The following is a 24111-nucleotide window of genomic DNA, read 5'->3' as shown; positions in this document are numbered from 1 at the left end:
ACCCATCTTTCATTATAGGACCAGAAATAGATGCCCTATCCCAGGAAAAGGAAATGAGGCTGTGTGGAATGTTTCATCTGTTGGAATATTGTTCTGCTGTGCCTGACATGATTACTGCATTCTCGGTTCTGTAGCAGAGGCATTAAGTAAGAGTCTGAAAATTGATGCATTATGTACTCGCTTAAAATAGCAAATGCAGAATAGAAAAGGCAGAGTTGTTAGGCAGTTTGCAGAATGTATTGATAGACGGCCTGCCTTGCCTATGTCATTAGCATGAAAGTGTGTACTGGAGCGGGGGGATTTTCCATGAAAAGCATTCATGTGGTCAAGGCTCCTTTACCTTAATGAGACAAGGGTACACATTTTTTAGCTGACATGATGGAGTGCAAATCCTTCTGTTTTCTAACAGGTGGTAGAATGGGGGCGATTTGTTTCTGTTCATCTCAGTGTTCAGGGGTTGGTTTATGAGCTTCTTCTGTTAACGCCTTTGAATGCCCCTCAATTCAAAAACCACCTTACTTGCTGCCTACTTTGCCATGGGATACTATTTCCCTAGACTGGCAGCAGAGTTGAGTGACAGTAAGGTGAAAACCGCATTAAGTGCCATGTCATCAAGTCCAGGAAGAAAGCATCATCCTCTGTCAGCTTACATGGGATTTTATAATTCCCAAGACAAGTTAAAGAGCTTTCTGGAACCCACAAGTCTTTCCACCAAAGCAGCCCTAGTGTGACACAGTTGTTTCTTAGGAGGCCATAGGTAGCCAGGGAAGAAGAGCGGACCCCAAGGGGCCTTTCAGCCTTGCTGCTAGCACTGGACAGTGCTCTACCACTGAGTGCCATACCCAGCCTCAGCTTCATGTTTAACCAGCACTCCACATCTGAGTACCTCCTTCCTGAAAGAGGCTTGCCCCCACCACTAACTAGCAGCCAAAATGGGCACCTGTTGGTGCCAGTACTGCCCCACCACTGTGCATGTGCTTTCTCCTTTAACTCTCACCAAACCTCTGAAAGACAGAGTTGTCACTAGTTATCACAGAATTCCCAGAGCCAGCCAGGGGAACTTAAGCCCCAGATTAGTTAATTCCAAACCTCATATTCTGCCTGCTAGGCCCCTACTGTGTCCTCTTTTGATTAAGCAATATTCCTAGAAATGCACAGAACCAGGAAGTCCCCTCTCCCCATCTCTTCCTGCTGCCATCTGGGACATCTGACTCTCAGATGTACTTTAACCACCATTCCAAAAGTTAGTGTCTGAGAGAAAACACTTTCTGGGCTCAGTAAATAGTTTCACATGCTAACAGCCCTTCATGGTGACTTGAACTAACTGCTTGGCAAACCATAATTGACTTACTATCATTGGACATTAGCCAGCTTCTAGATTCTCATAAGTTACCACAATTATAGATAATTTGCAAAGCAAGCATTAACCTCTTTATCTTCATCCTCCATCCTTGTCTTCCTCTTCTTCATTCTCCTCCTCCTTTATAGTTATACTGTTAGTGTTTTTAAAAGTTCAGACCATTTCAGGAAAAGATCACTGGAAAGAATAGTGAGAGAGGCCAGGCATGGTGGCACAGGCCTTTAATTCCAGCACTTGGGAGGCAGAGGTAGGAGGATCACCGAGAGTTCGAGGCCACCCTGACATTACATAGTGAATTCCAGGTCAGCCTGAGCTAGAGTGAGACCCTACCTCGAAAGAGAAGAAAAAAAAAAAAAAAGAATAGTGAGTGTAAAAAACAAATGAATAACATTGAATAAGAAGTTGGAAATCTTAGGCCAGGCATGGTGGCATATGCCTTTAATCCCAGCACTGGGAGGCAGAGGTAGGTGGGTCACCCGTGAGTTTAAGGCCAGCCTAAGACTACATAGTGAATTCCAGGTCAGCCTGGGCCAGAGTGAGACCCTGCCTCAAAAAAACAAAAGCAAACAAACAAACAAAAAAAAAGTAAGAAATGTTAAGAGGTTTGGAAGGCTATATTTTTAAATATTTATTTACTTGAGAGAAAGAAAGAAATAGAAATAGGCAGGTAGAGAGAGAGAGAGAATGAGCTCACCAGGGCTTCCAGCCACTGCAAACGAACTCCAGATGCATGTGCCAGTGCCACCTTGTGCATCTGGCTTATGTGGGTCCTGGGGAATTGAACCTGGGTCCTTTGGCTTTGCAGGCAAACACCTTAACCACTAAGCCATCTCTCCAGTCCATACTTTATTTTATTTTTTACTTATTTATTAGAGACAGAGACAGAGTGAGAATGAGCACACCAGGGCTTCCAGCTACTGCAGACAAACTCTAGACACAGGCACCACAATATGCATCTGGCTTACATTGGACTTGGAGAATCAAACCTGGATCCTTAGGCTTCCTTAACCACTATCTCTCCAGCCCCCTGTTTTATTTTTTTAAGATAATGTCTCACTCTAGCTCAAACTGGCCTTAAACTCATGTTGCTCCTCATACCTCAACCTCCTGAGTGCTGGAATTAAAGGTGTGAGCCACCATGCCTAGCTACTTTTATTTTTTTGAGACAGGGTTGTAGCCCAGCTTGGCTTGAAACTCACTGTGTAATTGAGTTGGCCTTGAATTGCTAATCTTCCTGCCTCCACCTCCCAAGTGCTGGGACTATAGGTGTGTATCACCACCCCAACCCCCACCTCCCATCTTAACATTGTATGTTTTCAAAATCTAGGCATCTCATTCACTGGCACTTAATGCAGCCCAGCACCACTATAATATTGTAAGCATTGATTTCTAGGTTCTAACAAGCAGTTCTGACATAAGGCATAGTTTTCGGGCCATGCACACCTCTTCCTGTAAGGGGGAGAGGCGTGAGTTTTGTATATCCTGGTTCTCACAATGCATAGTGAACCCAGATGGGTTTACCAGAGGGTGTCAGAATCAGTGTGATATCAGAGCAGTCATTTTTCAGTCTAGCTCCATCTCCCAAACCCACCCCATCAACCTGGGCCATGATTGACACCCCCTTTCTTTATCCACATTCAGTCAGCTGCCAAAGTTTTCCAAGCGTCTCTTTGGTGACTATGTTGTCTTGTTAATGAGTAGGACACTTTCTTCCAGAACTTAGGCCAGGAAACAAGATCACTAGAAAACTGTGTCTACCTTATGAAGCCACCAAATGCCTCCATCCACCTACTGTGCACATCACCTGTCTCATCTCTATTAATCTACTGAATTGGCTCTTTTATTAAGTGTCCACTGTATGCCAAACACTCTATTTACTTATTTTATTTTATTTTATTTTATTTTAAGAGAAGGGTAGAGAGTGAAAACAAGAGAGAATGGGTATACTAGGGTCTCCAGCCACTGCAAATGAACTCTAGACACATGCACCACCTTGTACATCTGGCTTACGTGGGTCCTGGGTCCTTAGGCTTCACAGGCAAGCGCCTTAACCACTAAGCCATCTCTCCAGCCCCTAAACACTCTATTTGGCACAAGGGATATAGACAAGGAATCTTTCTCCTATGGAGCTTTCTTTGGGGAGAGGATAGAAAGCCAGAGGAAAACAGACAAGAAACCAGCCCATATCATAAATGTTGAACACACTACAGGAAACAAAGCATTCTCTCTTTTCTTCTCTTCTCTCTTCTCCTTAAGAACCCTCAAGGGTTTCCCCACTGCCCACAGAATTCACCCTGGACTCCTTACCTGTCACCTACCCTCCTACCTGGTAAGGCTTATCTCCTACCACACTCCACTAAAACCATGGGAATCCTGGGCTCTAGCCCTTCATTTGCCATTTAAGGCCCCTGAATTGCTGCCCTCTTTCATCTTGAACCCAAGTCTTCCTTGTCCTCCAAAGCTATTCATCCCCTTCTTGTCTATAGCTACCATGACATGGGAGAGGGACAGTTAGAACTTAAGGGACATTGCTAATAGAAAGGGAGGCACTGACCAGGTGTGTGAGTCACCATCAACACTGGCATACAGCCTGTTTAGCAGCCACTTCCATAGCTCTGTCTTGGTCCATGTTTGCAGGCAGTCAAGTGAGGGCAGAAATCAGAGATTGTTCTGGACCAGGGTGCTGGAATCCCAGATTACTAGGAAAATGTGTCTCCCTACCAGTCCCACAAGCAGCACAGGAATATCAGAAGTCCTGGGCATGCCCATAGCACCCTCCTTACACCTTCCTTGGTCCTGGCTGGCACCCACCCTCCAGGAAAACTATTTGTCAACCTATCTACCTGCTTCTACAGACCATGGGCTTCTGAACAAGCATGGCTGCTTCACTGTTATCTTTTGTCCCAGAGCCATGTTGGACAAGTGTCAGGACTATGCCTAACTAGTACTTGGGAGTTCGATCACAAGTTCAAAGCCAATTTGGACTACTTAGTGAAACACTACCTCAAAAAGGAAAAAGAAATAAAAGACTGTCTATGAACTTCAGAGCTCATAGAAGTTTATTTTTTTAGTTACTTGCCAACCGTGTTCAAAAATGCCATCCTAAGTGGATGTGGTAGAACACGCCTTTAATGCCAGAACTCGGGAGGCAGAGGTAGGAGGATCACTGTGAGTTCAAGGCCACCCTGAGACTAGAGTGAATTCCAGGTCAGCCTGGGCTAGAGTGAGACTCTGCCTTGGAAAGCCCAAAAACAAACAAAATGCCATCCTGGAGCTCTAGAGATGGCTCAGTGGTTAAATGCACTTGTGTGCAAAGTCTGACAGCGCAGGTTCAAATCCCTAGTACCTATGTAAAGTCAGATGCACAAAGCACCACATGCGTAGGAGTTTGTTTGCAGTGACAGGAGGCCCTGGTGCCCCTATTTGCACTCTCTTTCTGTCTGCCTCTTTCTTTCTCTCTCTCTCTGTCAAATAAATAAATAAGCATGCCATCCTGTAGCCCTGAGCTCAGCAGAAATAACTATGCATGCATTCTTTTGGTGAGTCTTTCATATCTCTGTTCCCCGTGTGTTTGTGTTTGGATAAGAATGGGGGTCATGTTAGCTGCTCTTTCCTTTGACCTCTAGCCATTGATGTCACAATGCTTCTTGAAGTATGAGCAGAGTGAGCACATATGTACTGGTGCTCCTGACAAGCCACTGAGATTGCCGGCCCAGAGGAAGGTGTGGACACCAGTCATGCTTCATCCAGGCTTACTGAGCATGTCCATTAAATGGACACCAGTGTGCACACAGATGGTGCTAACTGTGTAGGTGCTGTGACCAGAAGTGTCAAGAGGAGAAATAGAAAGTAAGCAGGAAACAGCAAAGATGTAAAAAAAAAAAAAGAAAGAAAGAAAAGAAAAAAGAAACTCAAGCCGCAAAGGGGGAAAAAATCAAACCTATAAATTAAAGACCTTCAAGACATTACAGTAAAAAGCATAAAGAGCCGGACGTGATGGTGCATGCCTTTAATCCTAGTACTCAGGAGGCAGAAGGGAGTTCAAGGCCACCCTGAGACTATGTAGTGAATTCTAGGTCAGCCTGGGCTAGAACGAGACCCTTCAAAAAAAAAAAAAAAAGCATAAAGAGATGTGAAATTTTAAAAGGGGCAGGAAGAAGAGGTGTCAGAGAAGGGAAGGGAGAGAAAAGTTATTGCCTGTGGGGTCCCAAGCCCACAGCCTTCTTGCCATAGAGGACGGGCTGTGGCCAGGGCACCCCATTGAAGCCTTCCAGATCCACATACTATGACGCAGCTCTGTCACAGCTGTTGTCCCATTAGTCTTGTGAAGGTTTTGTTTGGAGGTATTTGAATGCTTCTGATTTGTTGTTGTTCTGATTCCATATTTGAGAGAGTTGTGGGTACAGTTTTGTCTTCATAGTTTGGCTTTGGAAGGTTTCATTATCCCTGGTATGAAGCATTAATTTGGACATTTTGGGAAAGGCAGAAATGAGCCTTTAAAGAGTCAAGATTCCAAATATATAAAGCAAAATTTTTAGTACAGACCCTACAGCACCACTTCCAACTCTAATGTTATAGGGAAATAAATCAGAGCTACATGGAAGCTGCCAGCCTCTGAGGGTCAATGTAACCAGGCCACTCTGGCTTATGCCCACATCTACCTTGCCAGGAAAGGGCTGCTGGGACACAGAGAATAAGAACCATAACCGTCTGGCTAACAAAACAACACCCAGGAATCTCCCTGAGCACTGATCTTCCTCAGGACTCCACCCAGGAAGTCAAGACAGAATGTATCCTGAGGGGCTGGAGATGAAGTTCAGTGTTCACCTACCATGCACACATCCCTGGGTTTAGGCCAGCACTGAAGAAGGGGAAAGAAGGTATCTTGCAAAGCAACTGAGTGTACATGTCTAAGCACCAGAAGAGCGCCTCTGACAGCCTGGCATCACCCAAATGGAAGCATCTTCCTTCCAGTCACACGGATGCCACAGTGGAAAGAGCCAGCCTCAGCATGAGAGAGATGGAGTGGTGAGAGGCTGGTGGCAGGGGTCGTGGCTGTGGATCAGTGTCCAAACCCAGCAGCAGGTGCCAAGTGCTTTCTTCAAGCCCGGGGCTGCAGAGGTTCCACATGAGGCTAGGACAGACTTCAGTGCAGGATCAAGCAGAGGGCAAGGCTAAAAGTGTCACTAGAGAAACAGGCACCCTAGGCACAGCCCCTGCAGGGCCTCGCCGTTTTCCAACTCTGAAAAATTATTTGGGCCTTCTAAGCTTCTGCTGCTTCTCTGTAAAAGGAACATCATGACAGTGCCTCATGATGGCAGTTTGAGGAAAGACTGAGTGAGGTGACACATGTGAAATGTCTAACACAGTGCCTACCTACTACATTGTAAGTTCTTAATAAAGGGATGATTTCCAGTCCCTGTTACCCAAGGCATGCTGCCCAGTGGCCCCAGCTCTAACCAGCAGACAGCTAAGTGGTCACTGGAACTAATTACCCACACTTCATAGCATATATTAAACAAATTTTCACAAAACCATTGTCCACTCATGTTCATCAAACCTCAAGACATAAACATGACAATATGTTCAGTGATGTAATTCCTGGAACATCCTTGATCTTGCACACATGCTTCTAAAACCCATCAGTCCTTCTGGGGTGTTTAACTCAATGGTAGGGTGCTTGCCCAGCATTTATGAGTCCCTGGCTCAATCCCTGGCACTGAAGAAAAAGCATCCACTCAATATTTTCCACGAACAAATGTTCTTATGTCCCTGAAAATCTCATTAGGAGTGAGGTACCTAATGCGTAGATATTTGGGTTTATAAAGCAAGATTAAAAAAAAATCAGCTGGGTTTGGTGGCACACACCTTTAATCCCAGCACTCAGGAGGCAGAGGTAGGAGAGTCACTGTGAGTTCGAGGCCACCCAGAGACTACATAGTAAATTCCAGGTCAGCCTGGGCCAGAGTGAGACCCTACCTCGAAAAAAAAAAAAATCAGGGGCTAAAGAGATGGCTTAGTGGTTAAGGTACTTGCCTGAGAAACCTAAGGACCCAGGTTCAGCTCCCCAGTACCCACATAAGCCAGATGCACAAGGGGACACAAGCATCTGAAGTTTGGAGTGGCTAGAGGCCCTGGAGTGCCCATTCTCTCTCTCTTTCTCTATCTATCTGCACGCCTCTCTCTCTCTTTCTCTGTCAAATATATAAAATAAAATTATTAGGTCTGGAGAGATGACTTAGCATTTAAGGCGTTTGCCTGAAAAGCCAAGGATCCCACTTCGATTCTCCAGAACCCACATAAGCCAGATGCACAAAGGGGTACATGCATCTGGAGTTCATTTGCAGTGGCTGGAGGCCCTGGCATGCTTGCTTACACCCTCTCTGTCTCTCTCTCGCGCTCTCTCTCGCTCTTTCTCTCTCTCTCTCCCTCATCTTCCCTCCCTCCCTTCCTCCCTCTTTCTTTCTCTCTCAAATAATAAAATATACTTTAAAAAAATATTTTTAAGTCACTTTGCAAAAGGGTTCTTCAGTTCTGGAAAGGTATCCCTTGTGTCTCCCCAGAACCTCTCACTATGTTCAAACAATATTTTTTATGCAAATAGTCTCTTGCTGTAGAGCAAGGGTCTCTACTTCTCACTATAGTTACAGCACCTGGCTTTTTATGTGGATTATGGGGACCCAGACTCTCATACTCACACATGTGTGACAAGTACTTTTCCACTGAGCCAGATCCCCAACCCCCCACCCCCACATGGTCCTTTTGTCAGTTTTCTTTTGATTTCTCTCAGCCTCGGCTTATCTTAGTCTATCCCCTTGCTTTTGAACTTTTGCATGTTGTCGTAATTAGGATGCTGGTTCCAGTTGGCTTGGTGTAACCCTTGTTTCTTCTTCACTTCCTTTCTTCTCGCCTACCTTCCATTGCATGGGTCAGTTTTCCTTTTCGTCCTTGTTGCTGCTTCTTGGAAAGCTGTCCATTCCAGTCTCCTGTTCTTGTTTTTACTTCCATCTTTTCTACATCCATACTCATCTGAAGGAGACAAAATCGTTCAGTCCCCATACCCTCCTCCCAAATGAGATGAGAACACTAAATGTTTACGATGACACCTCACATCTTCCACGTTGTTGGCCTCCAGAATTTTAGCTTGGCGTTGTTGGTGTGTTTGCAGTCATCTTCCTATGACAGCTGAGTCTGGTTGAATACCCTGGGGCCTCATTTTGTCCCCTCGGATGATGGGCAGGTCATGGTATTCTAGTCCCAAGTTCCCCTCCACCTTTTAAAGATTGTATTTGTTTGTGTCAGCCCACCTGATGAGGTCACCAACCCTCTGCAGGCTATGAGCCTTTTCTCCTAATGTCTTTAAGGTTTTTTCTTGTCTTTCCTAATCAGCAGTGGATTCACTTTTCAGGGGCCCAAGAGAGAGGAAAACTGCATCTGTTTCTAACAAATGTTTACCCACCTGGTGCTTCCTTACCAGGCTGAAAGATAGGCTTCTTCTGGTATCTTTTTCACAAACTGGGCCACCCAGTGTGTGCAGAGCCCCAGACCTTGATCCCTACGTTGTAACCCTGGCCATGACTCCGATCAAGCCAATGCTTCCTCAGCTGGGCACCAGCCTGGCCTTCAACACTGTGGGCTTCAGCTCCTCTTCCTCCTCCTGCCGCATGGAGGTTATCCTTTCTTTAACACCCACTATGATCTTCCATATTCCATTTGGAACTCTGCACAGTTCCTCAAGATGCTTCCAGGAGCCAGGGTTGCTGAGTCTGTCCCTGGGTGGGGTCAGCACAGCAGAGCTCCCCGCTCAGGGCTGAGTGAACACTGCTGGGCCTGGGGCCACTCCTCAGGGAATGAGGGCGGTGATGGAGGGAATGGCAGCTGGGAGCTATAGGACTAGACTCTGCTGACAGCTTGAAGGATGTGCTTGGAGCAGAGCAGAGGAAAGGCAAAGAAACAAGTTGGGCCACAGTGGTCACCAGAAGAGACTGTGCCAGGACACAGCACAGAACTCACTCTGCTCGACATGAGCAGTGGCACAGGACAGAGAGAAGGAGCCGAGATGAACCCCAGTTCTGGTTCCTATCAGGAAGATGCCAGCTAGGCTATGACCACTTGACAAAGGGAGAGAAGTGGCCCAGAGGACACTGTCAGTGTCTTCATGTGGAAACTCAGCTGTCTGTGGAGTATTCAAGGGACTCTTTCTCAGAGTGGGCTGAGAATATGTGCTGGGATGGATGGGGACAATAATTGGGTCATCATCTGCCAATAAAACCACACAACTGGGTGGCAACACTGAAATAACATGTAAAATGCACATAAATGAATGGACAATGACATTTAAGAATGAGAAAACAAAACAAAGCCAGAAGAGCTTCTATGAGAGTCATGGTCATCCTTGATATCACTTCAGCCTGGTGTCACTTCTTCAGGAAGACCTACCTTAGCCACCATTACCAGGCATCCCTTCTGCACAGCCATGTTCAGCACAGATGCTGACATTGTCACCTCCAATCAGATGGAAGGGATAGGAGCTTGCTGATCTACTCATGTTACTCACCATGAGCTCAGTGAGAAGGGGCCAAAAGAGGCAGGGGAGAGGACTTAGGGGAAGGGTGTTGCAAGCTGGGAAGGTCCCTGAGAATATCAGGAATACAGTGAGGATGGTGTGGATTTTCCCAGCTACATCTGGGCACAGGCAGACTCAGGGCTTGGCTGAGGCCCCAGGGTGTGCTGGGCAGTAGCTGCACCCAGCCATGGCTCAGCTAATCTGTGCCAAAAGAAAAGAAACTATTTGTGAGTGATGATGGTGGTGCCCCAGCCCTCACTAGCTGCAGGTCCAGACAGGGCTTCATAGACAGGAAGTGCAGCATCACCCCACTCTGGTCTGCTGGGTGCTGAATCCATCATCTCACTTTAGAAGCAACCCTGATGAGGACAGAAGTAGGGCTTCCCACAGCAAGATTCTGAGAGATCTGTCCTCTGTGGCCTGACATGAGCAGAGGGGCTGTTTCATGAAGCGAAACACTTGAAAGAGCTGCAGACAGAAACCCTGGAGACTTCCTCTTGTGAGCCAGAGAGCACACTATGTTCTGGTGACTTCCAGTTGGCTGTGACTCTGGGGTTTGTCTTGAAACTTGTAAGATTCCCTTCATGTCACTGAAAAGCCTCTGCTTCCCACATGCCTGTGCTTAGTGCTCAGCCAGGTTCCTCCTGCCACACTCTGAGCAGGCAGCACAGAGCGAGGTGCTGCTTCACAGTGCTTGCATGTGGCTTGCTTATCCTGAAGCCCTGGCATCGATCCCCACTTCACTGCACTTTCCCCTAAAGTGAGCTTGTTGAGTCCAGGATCTAGCCGTGCTCAGAAGTAATGCCTCTGGACGACCCCTGACAAGAGCCCGTGGCCGAAACACTTCCAGGCTTGCCTGCACTTGGGGTGACAGGCTGCCTGCAACTTCCCAGGCCACTTTCTTGGTTGGCTTCTGTCTAGAGACCTGCACTGCCCAGCTGACCAGAGGCCGGGATGGGAATGGGAAGGGGTGTTTTCTGGGCCCATTCAGCGCCTAGATGCACTGGGGCCACGTTGGGTTGTCATGCTGACCCATTCTTGCATTTACCCAAGGGCTGCTCTAATGAGCACCAGACAGGAGTCTAAATGAGAAGGAAAGAAAGTCATGTGACAAAGGCCATTTGCCTGCAGTGATGGCTGAGAACAGATGACATGAGATGAAAGTCCCCAAATTCCACAGTTTGCTGAGCCACTAAATCCTGTAACAGAAGCCAGGGAGGAAAAGCCCCTCCCCCACAACCAGCCTCCCCCAGCAGCTGTCATTTGGCTTGGCACACCATCAGAGGGAGACACCCTGCTTCCGTCTGTAAAGTCTGTTTCTTTCTGTAAAAGTAAGGGAAGAATTCTGGCTCCTTGACAATTCCAGTGTATGGTGGCACTTAAGCCAGAGGCAAGGAACTGAGCACCCATAGCACCCACCCAGCCACTCTGGCCTGGGAACTACGTCACCCACAGGATATCATACAACCTCTTGCTGACTTGATTCAGTTTGGTTTGTTTGGGAAGAGGCTCCCATTTTGCCCAGACTGACTTGGGACTCACTATGTGGCTCTAATTTGGCCTTAAACTCAGCAATCCTCCTGGCTCAGCCTCTTGCTGTTTTTAAATAAGTTGGTTGAACTTGAAATAAGAACTTTCTTCCAAAACCATGTCTGCTGTTAATTATCTTCTAAATCAATCCACTTTAAAATAATAGTGAAGTACCCGTAACATAAAGTGAAGGTCATCTTTACCATATTTACAGTAGCATATGGACATCACCTCTACCTAGTTCAGAATACTTCCATCACCCCAAAGGAAACCCCATAAGCAGCCTTACCACACTCCTACTTTCCAGTGCCCTTTGCAACAACGAAGCTATTTTCTGTCCCTGTAGATTTGCCTGGTTGGGGTATTTCACATACATGGACTCATGCAGCATGCAGCCTTTGTAGCTGGCCTCTTTCACAAAGCACAATGTCTTCAAGGTGCAAACATACCACATTTTCACATTTTCTTGATCCATTCATGGGCATAGGAGTTTTTTCTTTTTTTTTCTTCTGGTTTTTTGTCTCAGGGTCTCACTCTAGCTCAGGCTGACCTGGAACTCATTCTATAGCCCAGGCTGGCCTCAAACTCACAGTGATCCTCTTACCTCATCCCTCCAAAGACTGGGTTTAAACTGTGTGCCACCATGTCCAGCTTTTAGCATTTGTATCTAGTTATGCTATGAGGACCAATGCCCAAGCTGTTGTTGAACACTGCTTTAATTTCCTTGGGTCCATGTCCAGGAGAAGATCTGCTAGCTTCTGAGGTTATTCTGCTGAATGTTTTGAGGAGCTGCAAGCTGAACCCACATTCCCTTCCTTTATTCACAACAGTGTGTAGACAGCAGCAACTGGGTGTGGCTTTAGTGAACTTTACCTCCAGAACATTGAACTGCTCTCTGTCCTCATTCTGTTAGGAACTCACTCCCTCTTCCACCCAAACTCTACAGCAGCTCCCTGCAGATGGCTGAGCATCAGGTCAGGATACCTTGGGGCTATGCCAAGGAAAAGTCTGAGCCCAGCCTCGGGGAATACCCCCTCTCTTAAGGGGATGACACAGAACACTCTTTAAAGGAGCAGGCCTCCATCCTGGGCTCTCCCATTCCATAGGCCATCTGGCGCTGGGCCTCCGAGGTGAGCTTCAGTCCTAAGAGGATCTTGTCTGTTGAACCAATTGTCCTCCTCATCTAAGAAGATGCAGTGAGGATGATGAGGAAAGCACATGAGTTAGGCTGCTGCGAGGGTGCAGTGTGTGAGGAAGGGCTCTGGGACCTGCGATGACGACGCACTAACTCGGCAAGCCCAGAACTAGTGGCCTGGCCACACCTGCCACCAGCGCTGGGAGCGTCCTAGCACTCAGCACTCAGCACTCAGCACTGCGTCTGAGCCTGGGAACCCTCCCCACCCTCTAGAACTTGCACCCTGAAATCAGTACTCGTGCCCTCCATACACTCGTCCAGTTGAAGCATATGCTTAGAATCTTGTCTGGATGTGCTACCTCCAGGAAGGGACTGTTCAAAACAGAAATAGTCATGTAGTCTTACGAACTTTGTAAAAATGTGCAAAGGATATAAACTGAGTCTGTAATAATAGTTCTCCTGAACCATCTTTGGGAGGTTCTTTGCACTTAACTGAAAAGGAATGACAGCTCCTCTGTGAAGCAAAATCATAGCGTGTACATCCCGCAGATGCTGTCCTAGGTGCCCACGCACACATCTTACCAGACTGCCAAGACGACGAGGGCACAGACCCTACCATGGCACAGAAGACCCCGTCCCTGATCGTACATTTGTTTTTGTATTTCCAAGGCTTAGCATATGGGTTGGAGACTGGGTAAAATCTACGGATAAATGGTCAGATGAGTGATAAATGAAACCCATTCCACTGATCTCCACCAGAAAGTAGGCAAAGAGGTGACTCACAGAGGCATGGATAAGTCCAAAAGCCAGGACCAGAGCCCAGGTCTATAACTCCAGATCTTGTATTAAGACCCCAAATGAATCAGGAGCTACCTCATATGGATTTAGAAAGTGCTTCTCAGAAATCCAGGGTGGAGCTGGGTGTGGTGGTTCATACCTGTAATCCCAGCTCTCAGGAGGCTGGGACAGGATTGATCATGGGTTCAAAGCTAGCCTGGGCTATATATAGTCAGATCTGTTTCACACAAAGGAAGAAAGGAAGGAAAAAAGGAAGGGAGGGAGGGAGAAAGCAAGAAGGAAAAATGGAAGCATGGGTGTGAAGACATGTCTAAATGTGCCTTTTCTTTCCAAATATGTCCTAATTCTCATTCTGTTTGGGATGGGGTTGGGAAAGGAGAATTCCGTGTTGGCACAAACGAGAATCTGTGGTCTGGAGGTAGGGGAGAAAAGGTCCCTCCACATGTGTCTGCACTCAAGCCCTCCTCTGTACAAGCCCTCTGGGGTGGGTGCAATGTGGAACCCCAAAGGCAGCACCGCCTTGAGAAGTAGAGGATGACCTGCCACTCTCCCGGGACAGACCCCTCATTGCTGCGAGGCTGGGGGACAGGGAAGGCTTCCGGAGCGTCTACATTGCAGCACTGAAGCATCCAGCTCCCCGCCCTGCCCTCTTCCTTGCTTCTCACAGCCTTCCCCCCGCAGTAGTAGTTGGGGGAGGGAGGCCCACCTTAGCACATTTCCTTGCATGCCATCTCCTTGGACCTTCCAGGATACAATTCTGCTGGAAGCTCCCTAAGGAAGAGGATGGTCCCCTCCTCCCCTCTGTGTATTTCCTGTCCCCACCAGTATTTACTTCACCGTGCTTACTGGCTATAGCCCAAAAGACCAATGGGAGAAGTAGCCTGGAGCAGAGACTCTGGCTTTGTAACCTTGCCACCATGAGAGCACCGTTTTCCAGGTGAAGTCCCATCATTGTGCTGTCCCCTCCCCTCCATGTTCCCAGCGGCCCACACCACACGTCAAGACCAGAGCAGATTCCAGAGGTACAACAGGAAAGGAAGAATGGAGACCAGTGCTACAAGACTGGGCTGAAGGGGCCCCACTAGAGCAGCATAAAGGCAGGATGGTAGTTTTTCAGGGTGGTGTGGAATGTGGCCCCTTTGGAGCCCCTTCCCAGAGTCACCTTGTCACCAGGTGATTCTAGACCCTTGTATGCACACTGCTGCACCAAGACCCCACCACAGCTCTCAGCCGTGCACTCAGGAAAGAGCACATGCCCACCAGAGAGGCTGGGCCCTAGAACAGAGGACTTGAGTCCCCTGGGGCAGGACCCAAACCCCCTCTGAGTTGACTGGAGAGTCAGGAGGCCGCCCAGGCTCAGGAACTAGCTAGTGCAGAAGTAGTGTTGCTGCAGATGGGTGAGCTCTGCTTGCTGTGGGCCAGCATGAGGACACACGGGCCCACCCAGAACCTGCAGGGCCTCCCTGATGCTCACAGGAATAGAGAGGGCCTGAGTCATTGCCTCTGATGGGCTCGCCTATTTTTATGTCCAACTCTAGCTAAAAATAGCAGTCTAAGCCAAGGTTTTAGCTATAGCTGACAAGATATTAAGTATTAGATACTTAATGCCCACAAGTGATAACCACAGGTCTCTTCCTATGTCCATTTTCTGCCTCCAACATCATGACTAATGAGAAAGAAGATAGAAACAGCTGTGAGAAGACCGTCTAACACCACCTCAGATTCCTTCTCAGACTTTGGAACCTTCTGTGGGATGTAGACACAGTGTTCTTGGACACAGTGCCCTAGAGTGGGAGCTCTGGGGAAGCGCTCTCAGCACACTAGCCTCTGAAAACCCCTTCTGGAAGCATGTGCCACCTGATAAGTCACTTCAGCATCTAAGCAACTGTATCTCTCAATCCAGTCAGTGCTTGAAAGTGCCAATGAAAGCTTGTCCAGGCTGGGCACGAGTTCAGCATGTAATGGGCTCAACCCTGGTCTTCTCACCACAGGGTGGACGTGACAGCTCATCACTTGCCACTAAGAGCTCCCTTAGTCCAGTGAGTCCAGCAGTGGTCAGAATGGACCCAGTCCATGCCCTCATGTTGTCCTGGGAGCAGTAAAGGAATCCCTAGGACATTGGCTGGTGGAATGGAGGAGCCCGCTGCTGCAGCCCAGACTGACTGGAGGCTCCTACGCCAGCAGGTCTTTCTCCTCTCCCCTCCAGCTCAAAGAAATCAGACGTGGCCCTAGCCAGGGCACAGCGTGGAATCGTGCACACACTTAGGTGCCAACCTACTTAAACAAGTCCTCAGCTTTTCAAATAAGTAACAGCTTCATGTGTACAGTCAGCAGTGTGAGTGCCAGAGGAAGGGGCTCCTGTCCCCAGAGCAGGGAGAGCATAGCTCGTGGCCCCACTCAGCGAGGAAGCCTACCCTACCATGCAGGGCTCCTGGCTGCACAGCTTCCAGGGCAGTGGGGACCATCTGCAGAGCTGCCTGGACTCCAGCAAAGGCCAGTCACAACCCCAGCAGCAAAGTGGGAACAGCATTCATGGGGTCAGTTCAGACCCACTTCTTGTTTCTTTCTTGTTTTTTTTTTTTTTTTTAAGTGGTACTAGAGGATTGAACCCAGGGCCTCACATGTGACACACACTAGGCCATTAAAATATCATCAGTCCTTTTTGAGCTTTCATTGTGAAACAAGGTCTAAGTTGTCCAAACTGGCCTTAAACTTTGCAGCCCAAGAAAACTTTGAATTTAGGCTCAGTGTCACACCTAGCTGGGTTTGAACACTTGTGACACTTGGTCTTTTCTGATATTGGACTCCGTGACAAACAGTCTAGCCAGCTGGACTCAGTGAAGGCATTCCTCTCACAGGGTTTGTGAGGTTGGGGTGGAGGGCTCCCAAGCCTCCCTGTTGCAGTCAGAGACAGGTGATAAATTGTCACAAGTCAGAACCCCACCCTCGTCCCAGTACGCCTAAAATCCAAATGACTCAATCTTGTGGCTTAGGCTTCAAATACATCTGCCTCCCTGGCCCAGCGGCACCCAGGCTCCCCTGGAGCTGAGCAGCGGTCTCTCTGACTGCAGCCCACACATCACTACCACTCTCTCCTTGCCTTAACCTCCCAAGGAGCCCTCTCTCAGCACCTGGGAAGAAAGCAAGTTGAACCCTGAACCTGCCAGCACACAGGAGCCTGGAAAATGGCAGGGCCCTAGAAGTTGCCAGGGAAACCTCACCACTCTGTATCTGCCCACTCACTGCCTGCCTGGCCTCTATCTTTTCTCTTCCAGTGAGAAGCGCCACCTTCAAGTGAACGTCACCAACCCAGTGCAATGCAGTCTGCATGGGAAGAAGTGCACTGTCTCCGTGGAGACGCGGCTTAACCAGCCGGAGCCTGACTTCACCAAGAACCGCTCAGGCTTCATCCTCAGTGTGCCCGGAAACTGACCACTGCGAGCTGGAGGCCTGGGTCTGGGCGAGGCTGGCTGGGGCCTCAGCCTCTGCATCCCACTCACACTCTGCCTCACTCAGCATCCCAGATGCCCAGCTAATTGCTGCATACCTGCTAATGCTACTAGAAATCAGCTTACAAAGGGCCCACCTGGGCAGGGCGCCCCCCCCCCCCCGGCCTTCTCTGAGGCCCCTGCCCATGAGGCTTTTCTGCCTGGCTTTCTGCCTCTGGTCTCCATCTTCTGCAGCCTCAACTTTCCACAGTCCCTGCTCAGTAAACCAAAGAACCTAATGCCCCACCGCAGACCCCTGGGCTGACATCTAGACCACGTCTCACTTCACAGGCGACTGGATGGTACCTATAGTTGGTGAAGGACCAGGTCATCAGTAGGCCTTGAGCCAATGACCAGTTGCTGACCCCAGCAAAGGGATGGGGTAAGGGGGAGCCCGGAAGGCAGTTTCTCCAGCCAAAAACATGTTTCCCTCGGGGTATGGACCTGGTGGCCATGAGTTCTGTGAACCCTGCCTGCTGCCCCTCCACCCCCAAGGGGATCACAGCCCTCAGAGCCTGGCTCAGCTCCTCAGCACTACTGGCCAGCCCCAGCACACAGACAGCGCTACCAGGTGGACAGGTTTGCCAGTAGATTAGCCCCTCAGCCACGCCCAGCCGATTCCCCCTTCCAGAGCCTGCCTCCAAGGAGACCCCCTGCCACCTCCTCTCCAGAGACCCAGCCACCTGCGGGTGCTCTAAGATCCCCTTGCTTACCCACAGTCCATGGTCATCTTGACCTCATGCTTACAGTTTCCGGGTCGCTAACTGGCTGTCCCCTGTGCTGTAACACAGTCGGGAAGCCTGACAGAACACACAGGTGTCGGGCGAGGGCGTGCTCAGCTGCTTTCCTTTTCTGACTGACCGCATTCAGATCTACTCACCAGAGTAGTAGCACAAGAGCAGGATCAGAAGCACACGGGACAAGAGGAGGAGGAGCAGCGCTGCAGCAGAGAGAGTGGGCTCCTGGCACTGCAGGTCAGGCCAGTGCCCACCTATGCCATGTACCTGTCCCCTGGATCCTGGGCCCTGAACCTATTGCCAGGAGAACACTTACCAGCTTGACAGTTCCACCCACTTCGGAAGCCTTCCTGAGTCCCTGGTCTCCTCCCTCCAGCTGGAGCAGCTGAGGGTGTTGAGGCCTGGGGCAGCCCGGGCCTGCTGGCAAGGAGCCTTACTGGAGAACTGAGCAGACACGAGGGTGGACAGAGTCCAGCGACATTTTCTTCACTTTCTGCCAGATGCAGCCCTCTCCTAATACTCATCTGGGCACCCTGACCCAGCAGAATGCACCAAGTGCCTGTGTGCCAGCTCCCGTGCCTTGCCCGGGGCCTGATGGGGTCACCTAGCTGACCAAGGTGGTCCCAGGGGTCTGCTCTCCTGGCCCCCTCTTTCAGGGCATGTTGGGACATTTGCACTTTGTATAGTTTGCAATGAAGACTCCTGTTGGCATCCTGCCCTCCAAGCCTGGCCAGCTTCCTATGCATGCAGAGGTGCCACCAGCCCAGGTCGCACACTCATGATTTTGCCAATCACCAGTAGAAACTAGTTGAACCATCTAACTGGAACCTCACCTCTCCACTTATTTTCCCCAACCTATTGCTTTACACAAGACATGCACAAGTATACGTTTTAAACACACCAAAACAGATTATGCCAAATGAGTCGCCTGTAGAGGCTGAAGCGGGAAGAAAGGGTTAGACTCTTCTCTCCCACCTTTTGATGTACCCTGGGGCCCTCACCCAGCACCAGGGCCTTCCACTAAGGACTGCGCTGTCCATAAGCACTTTTTATAACCTAGCAAAGGAAGTCACAGTGTGGCCACTGAAAAGAAGCAGGAATCAAGGATACTGAGGGAAAATGAAGGGGACACTGTGATTGTATGCGATGAAGTGGATTCTCTTGATTCAGTTAAATGCAGTTTTATGGTTTGGTGCATATATTCCTATTTTCCATTAAATTAACTTTATGTCTAAAGCATATTTTGATTTACCATCAAGAGCAATAAAGCATTAAATCTTACTTTTAAAGGTGTTCTGTTTATCACTAAAAAAAATTCTTGTGAAATTTTAGTTTATGGTCAACTGCCACCCTAGAGGAAGGAAGAGTTAAGCACAATGTAAAATGGAGGATAATTTGCCTAAGGCTTTTGAACAGAATGATTAAATAGAAGCAAGCTGCGGGAAGGGAGGTGTAAGGGGGAAGGAGATGGCAGTGGAGGCATTCTGAAGCCTGTGCTCTGGAGTCTGGAATCTCATTGTTCTGCTTCAGGGAACGTTTTTCTGAAGTAAATAACCATGTGTAGAGTGGGCTTAGGCCCTGTGGCAGCTGTTAGGCCAAAACAGCCTCTTTCCAAGGTGGCTGGTTAAGGACCTAGAAGCAGGAAGCGGCTCTCAGGACTGGGAGCCTGACAGACCAGGCCTTGGCCGGTGGGGACGTCGCCGGCACCTGGGCGGCGCAGCAGCGGCCGGGTGCTCTCAGTCACGAGTCTGGGTGAAGAACACACAGCGCAGCCTGACTCAGATCCTGGGCACTACCTGGAGAGAGTAACCCAGACCTGCCAGGCTAAGCTCCTGACAGTGGGTACCAGGCCTTCACGTCCCCACTGCCCTCTTCCTGAGGTTGGTGGGGCAAGAGCACTTCTGGGGCTGGCAGACTGGGTACAAAGCATGAAGAGACAGCAGGTGGGGGACCCCCTGTTAGCCACAATCACAGGCTGAGGCAGCAGCTCATCTGGGAGAGCCAGGGCTAAAGTCTCCTGCACCCAGGACGCCTGTCCACCCCTGCTGCCCCAGGAGCCTAGGAGCAGACACCAAGCAAGGCCGGGCACAGGGACACATAGGAACGGAAGTCTTGGCACCCAGTCTCCACATACAAGGTCTAAGGCCAGGTTGCCAATCAGGATCCACTTGGGCAACTCTGAGTCTGAGCTGCTGGCCGAGCACCTCCATAAAGGGAGCCTTTGGGGAGCGCCTGCCTCGCCACTAAGCCAAAGCCGACCTAGCCCATGCTGCTTTCTTAATCACCTTAATGTGTTCAGCCCTTTCTCCTAACTCTGTCCCCCTTCGCCAGTAACACAAATCCAATCATGTCCTGAGTGCATGAATCATGTATTAGAGGTGCCCCTAACCTTCTCACAAATGGGCCCACAAAAACAGGTCACTGTAATGGACGGTCAGTGCATTTTATTGAATCAGCACAGTACAAAAATAAATAAAAATAAGGGAAGGGGAATTAAATTACAGCCAAACTGAGCTCCATGACTTCGTCAGATTATAAACCACACATACTTACAAACACACTACACACACATACAAATGAGACAAATATAAATTAACAATGTCCACAGTTTGGTCAAAGAATAGCTACAGAAGAAATCTCACTAAAAAAACGACATATATCACATGTGTATAATTAGCAGTTTCAAATATACAGCTATGAATCCTGGGTGGGGGAAATGGCACATTTTCTTTTCATTGCAAGTTTAACAACTGCTGGAACAAAACTAAATTCTAATAACTGCATGAAAAGAATAGATCAACCCTTGAGGTTTATAAGAAAAAGAGGAAAAAAACAAATCCTGAACTATTATTCCTGTGGCTTGTTCTCTGCGTGAGTGTAATTTTCACAGCCATCTGTTCTAAGATTATTTTTCTTAAGACACAAAATGCTCCTGGTTTGCATGCACAATATCACTGTAAAAGCAACAGTTATTAAAGAATAAAAGGGTTTTTTTTTTGTAGGTTAGGGTTTTTGTTGTTGTTACTTTTCTTCTTTTTGTTGTTCTAAAAGTAGTCTTCATAGCAGCATGTCAAATGGGTTCATTGCTTGCACACTCAAGTGTATCAGCTGTTCCTTTACACAACACTGATGACCAGTGCAAAGGGAGCGAGGAGAACACACAGCCTTCACATTGATGGAACTACAATTGTTTCCTTAGTCCCCAACCACTCTTGAAATATGCACCTTCTCAGAACAGAAAAACAGAATAAAAAATAAATAGAGAAGGAAAGAGACCCAAAACGGGAATCCTGGAAATGCAATATAATGGCACAGCTCCAGGCCAGGCTCAGACAGCTGAAGAGGCTACAAGCATGCAATCCTCCTGAGACTTGGCTCTCCAAGCTCCTCTTCCATGCCACCAGGGGCCAGCTGCCCCATGGGCCTCCCTGCCCAGGTCACACGTGGTGGCAGGATCTGAAGACAGGATGCGTGGAAACCAGCGGAGAAGAGAGGCTGCACTTGGCAAGCCAGGCGAGGCCTTCTTCCAGCTCAGCATCAACCATCTGAGGGTCCAGGATGGGCTAAGCAGAGCCTCAAGGAAGTGAAGGGGAGAGGCTCTCCAGCCCAAGCAGGTCCTCTTCCCAGCCTCTGGGGTCACCAGCCCAAAGGCCCAGCCCCGGGCCTCTTCCCTCAGGACCTGTTTCACAGCTTCCTCTTTCTTACATGGCTCTCAGTAGTGCTTGGGAGGATGTCGGCAGTCACCTATAACCTAATCCTATGGAAAACCACCTCTGACTTCCCCACAGTAGCCCCCAATTGCAGCACTCTCTGGGGACCAGGACAGGAAGAGAGGGACCCTCTGAGGCATCTTCACGCTGCTTGGTTCCCCAAAGCTGGAGTGAGGGCCTCGCAGGAAGACTTGCACCCTTCTCTTGGACATCTCCCAGGCCTCAAGCTGCCAGTCTGGGAGATTTAGAAAGGAAAATCAGTCAAGTCCACAATGTGTTCTTGCAGCCACTAGGAGAGGTGGCACCACACCCAGCAGCTGGAAGTGATCAGCTGGAGAATCACCAAGCTTCCAGAGTAATCAGGAGTCACCCCTTGTCTCGGAACTGTCTCCGGGATGCAGCTGTCTCACTTGAAAACAGCTTTAAATCAACAAGGGCTGAGGTGGGATCTATACCATTAACACATCACCCCCATCTCCACAGAACACATGTCATGTGCACCAGCCAAAGGCCTTAGCACTTAGGTGGGCACCACCTTGGATCCCAGGCCTGGTACCCCCACCTGCTCAGAAGGCAGGCTGTTGCTAATGGGCACCTGCCACTGTCCTGGCCTTCGCCACAGGGGGAGGGGGGCTAAGCTGCATTTTTTAAATGGAAAAATTCAGTCCGGAAAAGAGCTGTCCCTAGCTTCACCCCACCCCATTAGCTGGGACCCAGAAGGACAGAACCTAATGAGGCAAACCAACTTATTAGCCATCACTAATAGGGGAGCTGGGAGCAGCAGACAAAGGGCGAGCGGGCGAGCTCCGCGGTTCTAGGAAAGGAAAGCCCTTCTCCCTTCACAACAGAAACCGCAGACCAGGGCTGCTCATGGCCGACCCTCATTGACAATCTCTGCACGAGACCCACTTGGCCCATCCTGGATTGGGGCCCCCCCGAGGCACTGAAGAGCTTACCTCACAAGCCCCTGCGAGCCTCAGTCAGACAGCTGAACTCACGGAGCCCCCCGGGGGAATGAAACTCCCCAGACAGTTGCCAGAAAAGGACCTGCCTCCATCCAGAAATCTCAATTCCTCCCCGGGCCCACCAGCCTAAGGCCCCTCTCCAGCTCCCATGAGGGAGCACTGGGAATCCTTACCCACCCTGGATCCAGCAAGGGCCCAGGCTGGCAAGGGCAGGTCAGCCCGTGAGTCCCCCAAAGTGAGTGGTCAGCAGCCTGGGTGGCTCTGAATCCATCTTCTAGGTTCGCACAAGGTTCATGAGTTCAAAAGTCCCCAGAGTTCTTGACAGAGCTGGGGAGAAAAAAAAGAAACAAAAAACCAAGGAGAGAACATGGGAAGAAGAGGCCCTTGGCGGCTTTGCTAGACACATACTGTACACAAAACTTGGGTTTCTTTTAGTAATAAATTTTTAAAAATGAATGGAATCCTTGAGCCATGACATGGACTACCGGGCTCACCGATCGAGCCCTAGGAGGAGCCGCTTCTTGTCCTCCTGGCCGCTCTCATTCTTCAAGTCGGAGAATACCTGTGTGAAGTAGTGTGGGTCAGCATTGATCTGCAGCATCTTGGAGCTCATTAAGTTGATGACTGAGAGGCAGCGGTCCCAAAAGGCCTCCTTGCAGCTCTCCACAAGGAAGGGCTTGAGCGGGTAGGAGATCTCGTTGCCCATATACGAATAGGAGAGATACAGGCAGGTCAGCAGGACGGCCTGGAGCTCGTGGTCCGAGCCCACCTCGGAGGAGATAACATCCCTGCAGAGCATGTACAGGAAGACCACATTGGCCGGGGTGATGAAGCCCTGGTCCTGCCAGCCCTGCAGGAGCAGCGAGCGGTCCACGCTGCGCAGCCAGAGCACGGGGTCCGTGGGGGACAGGTGCTTCAGGCGGTAGCACCGGCGGCAGAGAAACTCGCCCAGGCAGCGCAGCAGCTCGCTGGTGGACGCCTGGACGATGACCCGTTTGGGTGTCCCCGCGGAGGTGATGGCAGGGTGTGGGGCCTTCTTGACGGAAGAGGAGACCCCAGTCTGGGAGCCCGAGAGCTGGCTGGCTGGGGGTGCGGGCGGCTGGGCCGGTGGGGGCTGGGCGAATGTGGACAGGTTGGCGCACGACAGCGACTTCTTCAGGTTCTCATTGTTGAGGTGAGTGATGTTGTTCTGGTAGCTGCTGTTGGGCTGCACCTTCTTGGAGTTCTTCTTCTTGGCTGACACGGCCACGATCCTCTTCCAGGGCAGCACGGAGATGATGGAGTGCCGCTTCAGGTTCTTGTCCTTGGCGTTCTTGCTGTTCTGCACGGCCGTGTAGTGACCCACCGTGGCCGCGCCATCCTCAAACAGCGTGGCCTTCCGGTAGCTGGGGGACAAGGACAGCACCGTGCCCATGGTGCCGATGCGCGCCCGGCGGGGGCCGGCGCCCCAGCGCGCCCAGCCTGCCGGCCGGAGGGAAACAACGGCTCACCGGGCTTGCGGCGGCCCCGGGGAGAAAGAGGGAGTGCTCCCGGGACGCGTGTCGCCCCTCCGTATCTGCGTGGAAAACAAGATGGTTCTCAGCACCGGGCGGGGCTCCGCGCCGCGCCCCTCCGCCCCGCACCTCCGTGGTCCCGGCCCCGCGCCCCCGCCTCCACTGCGGCACCCCGCTCGCCGCCGCCGCCGCGATCCGAGGGCGCAGCCGGGAGGGGGGCTCGGGCGCCCTCGTGGGCAGCTGCGGACCCCGGCCTCGACACCCCGCCGGTGCCGGCGCCTCCCGGCAGCGCACGGGCCGCCCGGCGCGGGCTTACCTGGCAGGCGGCG

At 50.1% G+C, this 24111-nt stretch overlaps 2 protein-coding genes across 3 annotated transcripts in view; one reads left to right on the top strand and one right to left on the bottom strand.

Annotated features, from left to right (window-relative positions):
• Myo1d (myosin ID) overlaps nucleotides 1-18895 on the top strand; it is a 394397-nt gene extending 375502 nt beyond the window's left edge. Inside the window, exon 22 of one of the 2 annotated variants that reach the window (XM_045158229.1) lies at nucleotides 16665-18895. In XM_045158229.1, the coding sequence (XP_045014164.1) occupies nucleotides 16665-16821 (157 nt within the window). In that variant the 3' untranslated portion in view covers nucleotides 16822-18895. The remainder of the gene's footprint in view (nucleotides 1-16664) is intronic. The other variant, XM_045158230.1, reaches the window with a different exon arrangement.
• Nucleotides 18896-20043: 1148 nt separating this feature from the next.
• Nucleotides 20044-23766, bottom strand: Cdk5r1 (cyclin dependent kinase 5 regulatory subunit 1). The gene has a single exon (XM_045159404.1). It carries the CDS (start codon nucleotides 23701-23703, stop codon nucleotides 22780-22782), a length of 924 nt encoding a protein of 307 aa, XP_045015339.1. The 5' UTR covers nucleotides 23704-23766; the 3' UTR covers nucleotides 20044-22779.
• Between the last annotated feature and the right edge of the window lie 345 nt (nucleotides 23767-24111).

This window comes from Jaculus jaculus, chromosome 9 (genome assembly GCF_020740685.1).
Source record: "Jaculus jaculus isolate mJacJac1 chromosome 9, mJacJac1.mat.Y.cur, whole genome shotgun sequence".
Taxonomy (NCBI): domain Eukaryota; kingdom Metazoa; phylum Chordata; class Mammalia; order Rodentia; family Dipodidae; genus Jaculus; species Jaculus jaculus.
This window is presented reverse-complemented; position numbering and strand designations above follow the sequence as displayed.

Coding starts and splice junctions, on each gene's coding strand:
- Cdk5r1 (XM_045159404.1), bottom strand. CDS start 23,703: ATGGGCACGGTGCTGTCCTTGTCCCCCAGCTACCGGAAGGCCACGCTG.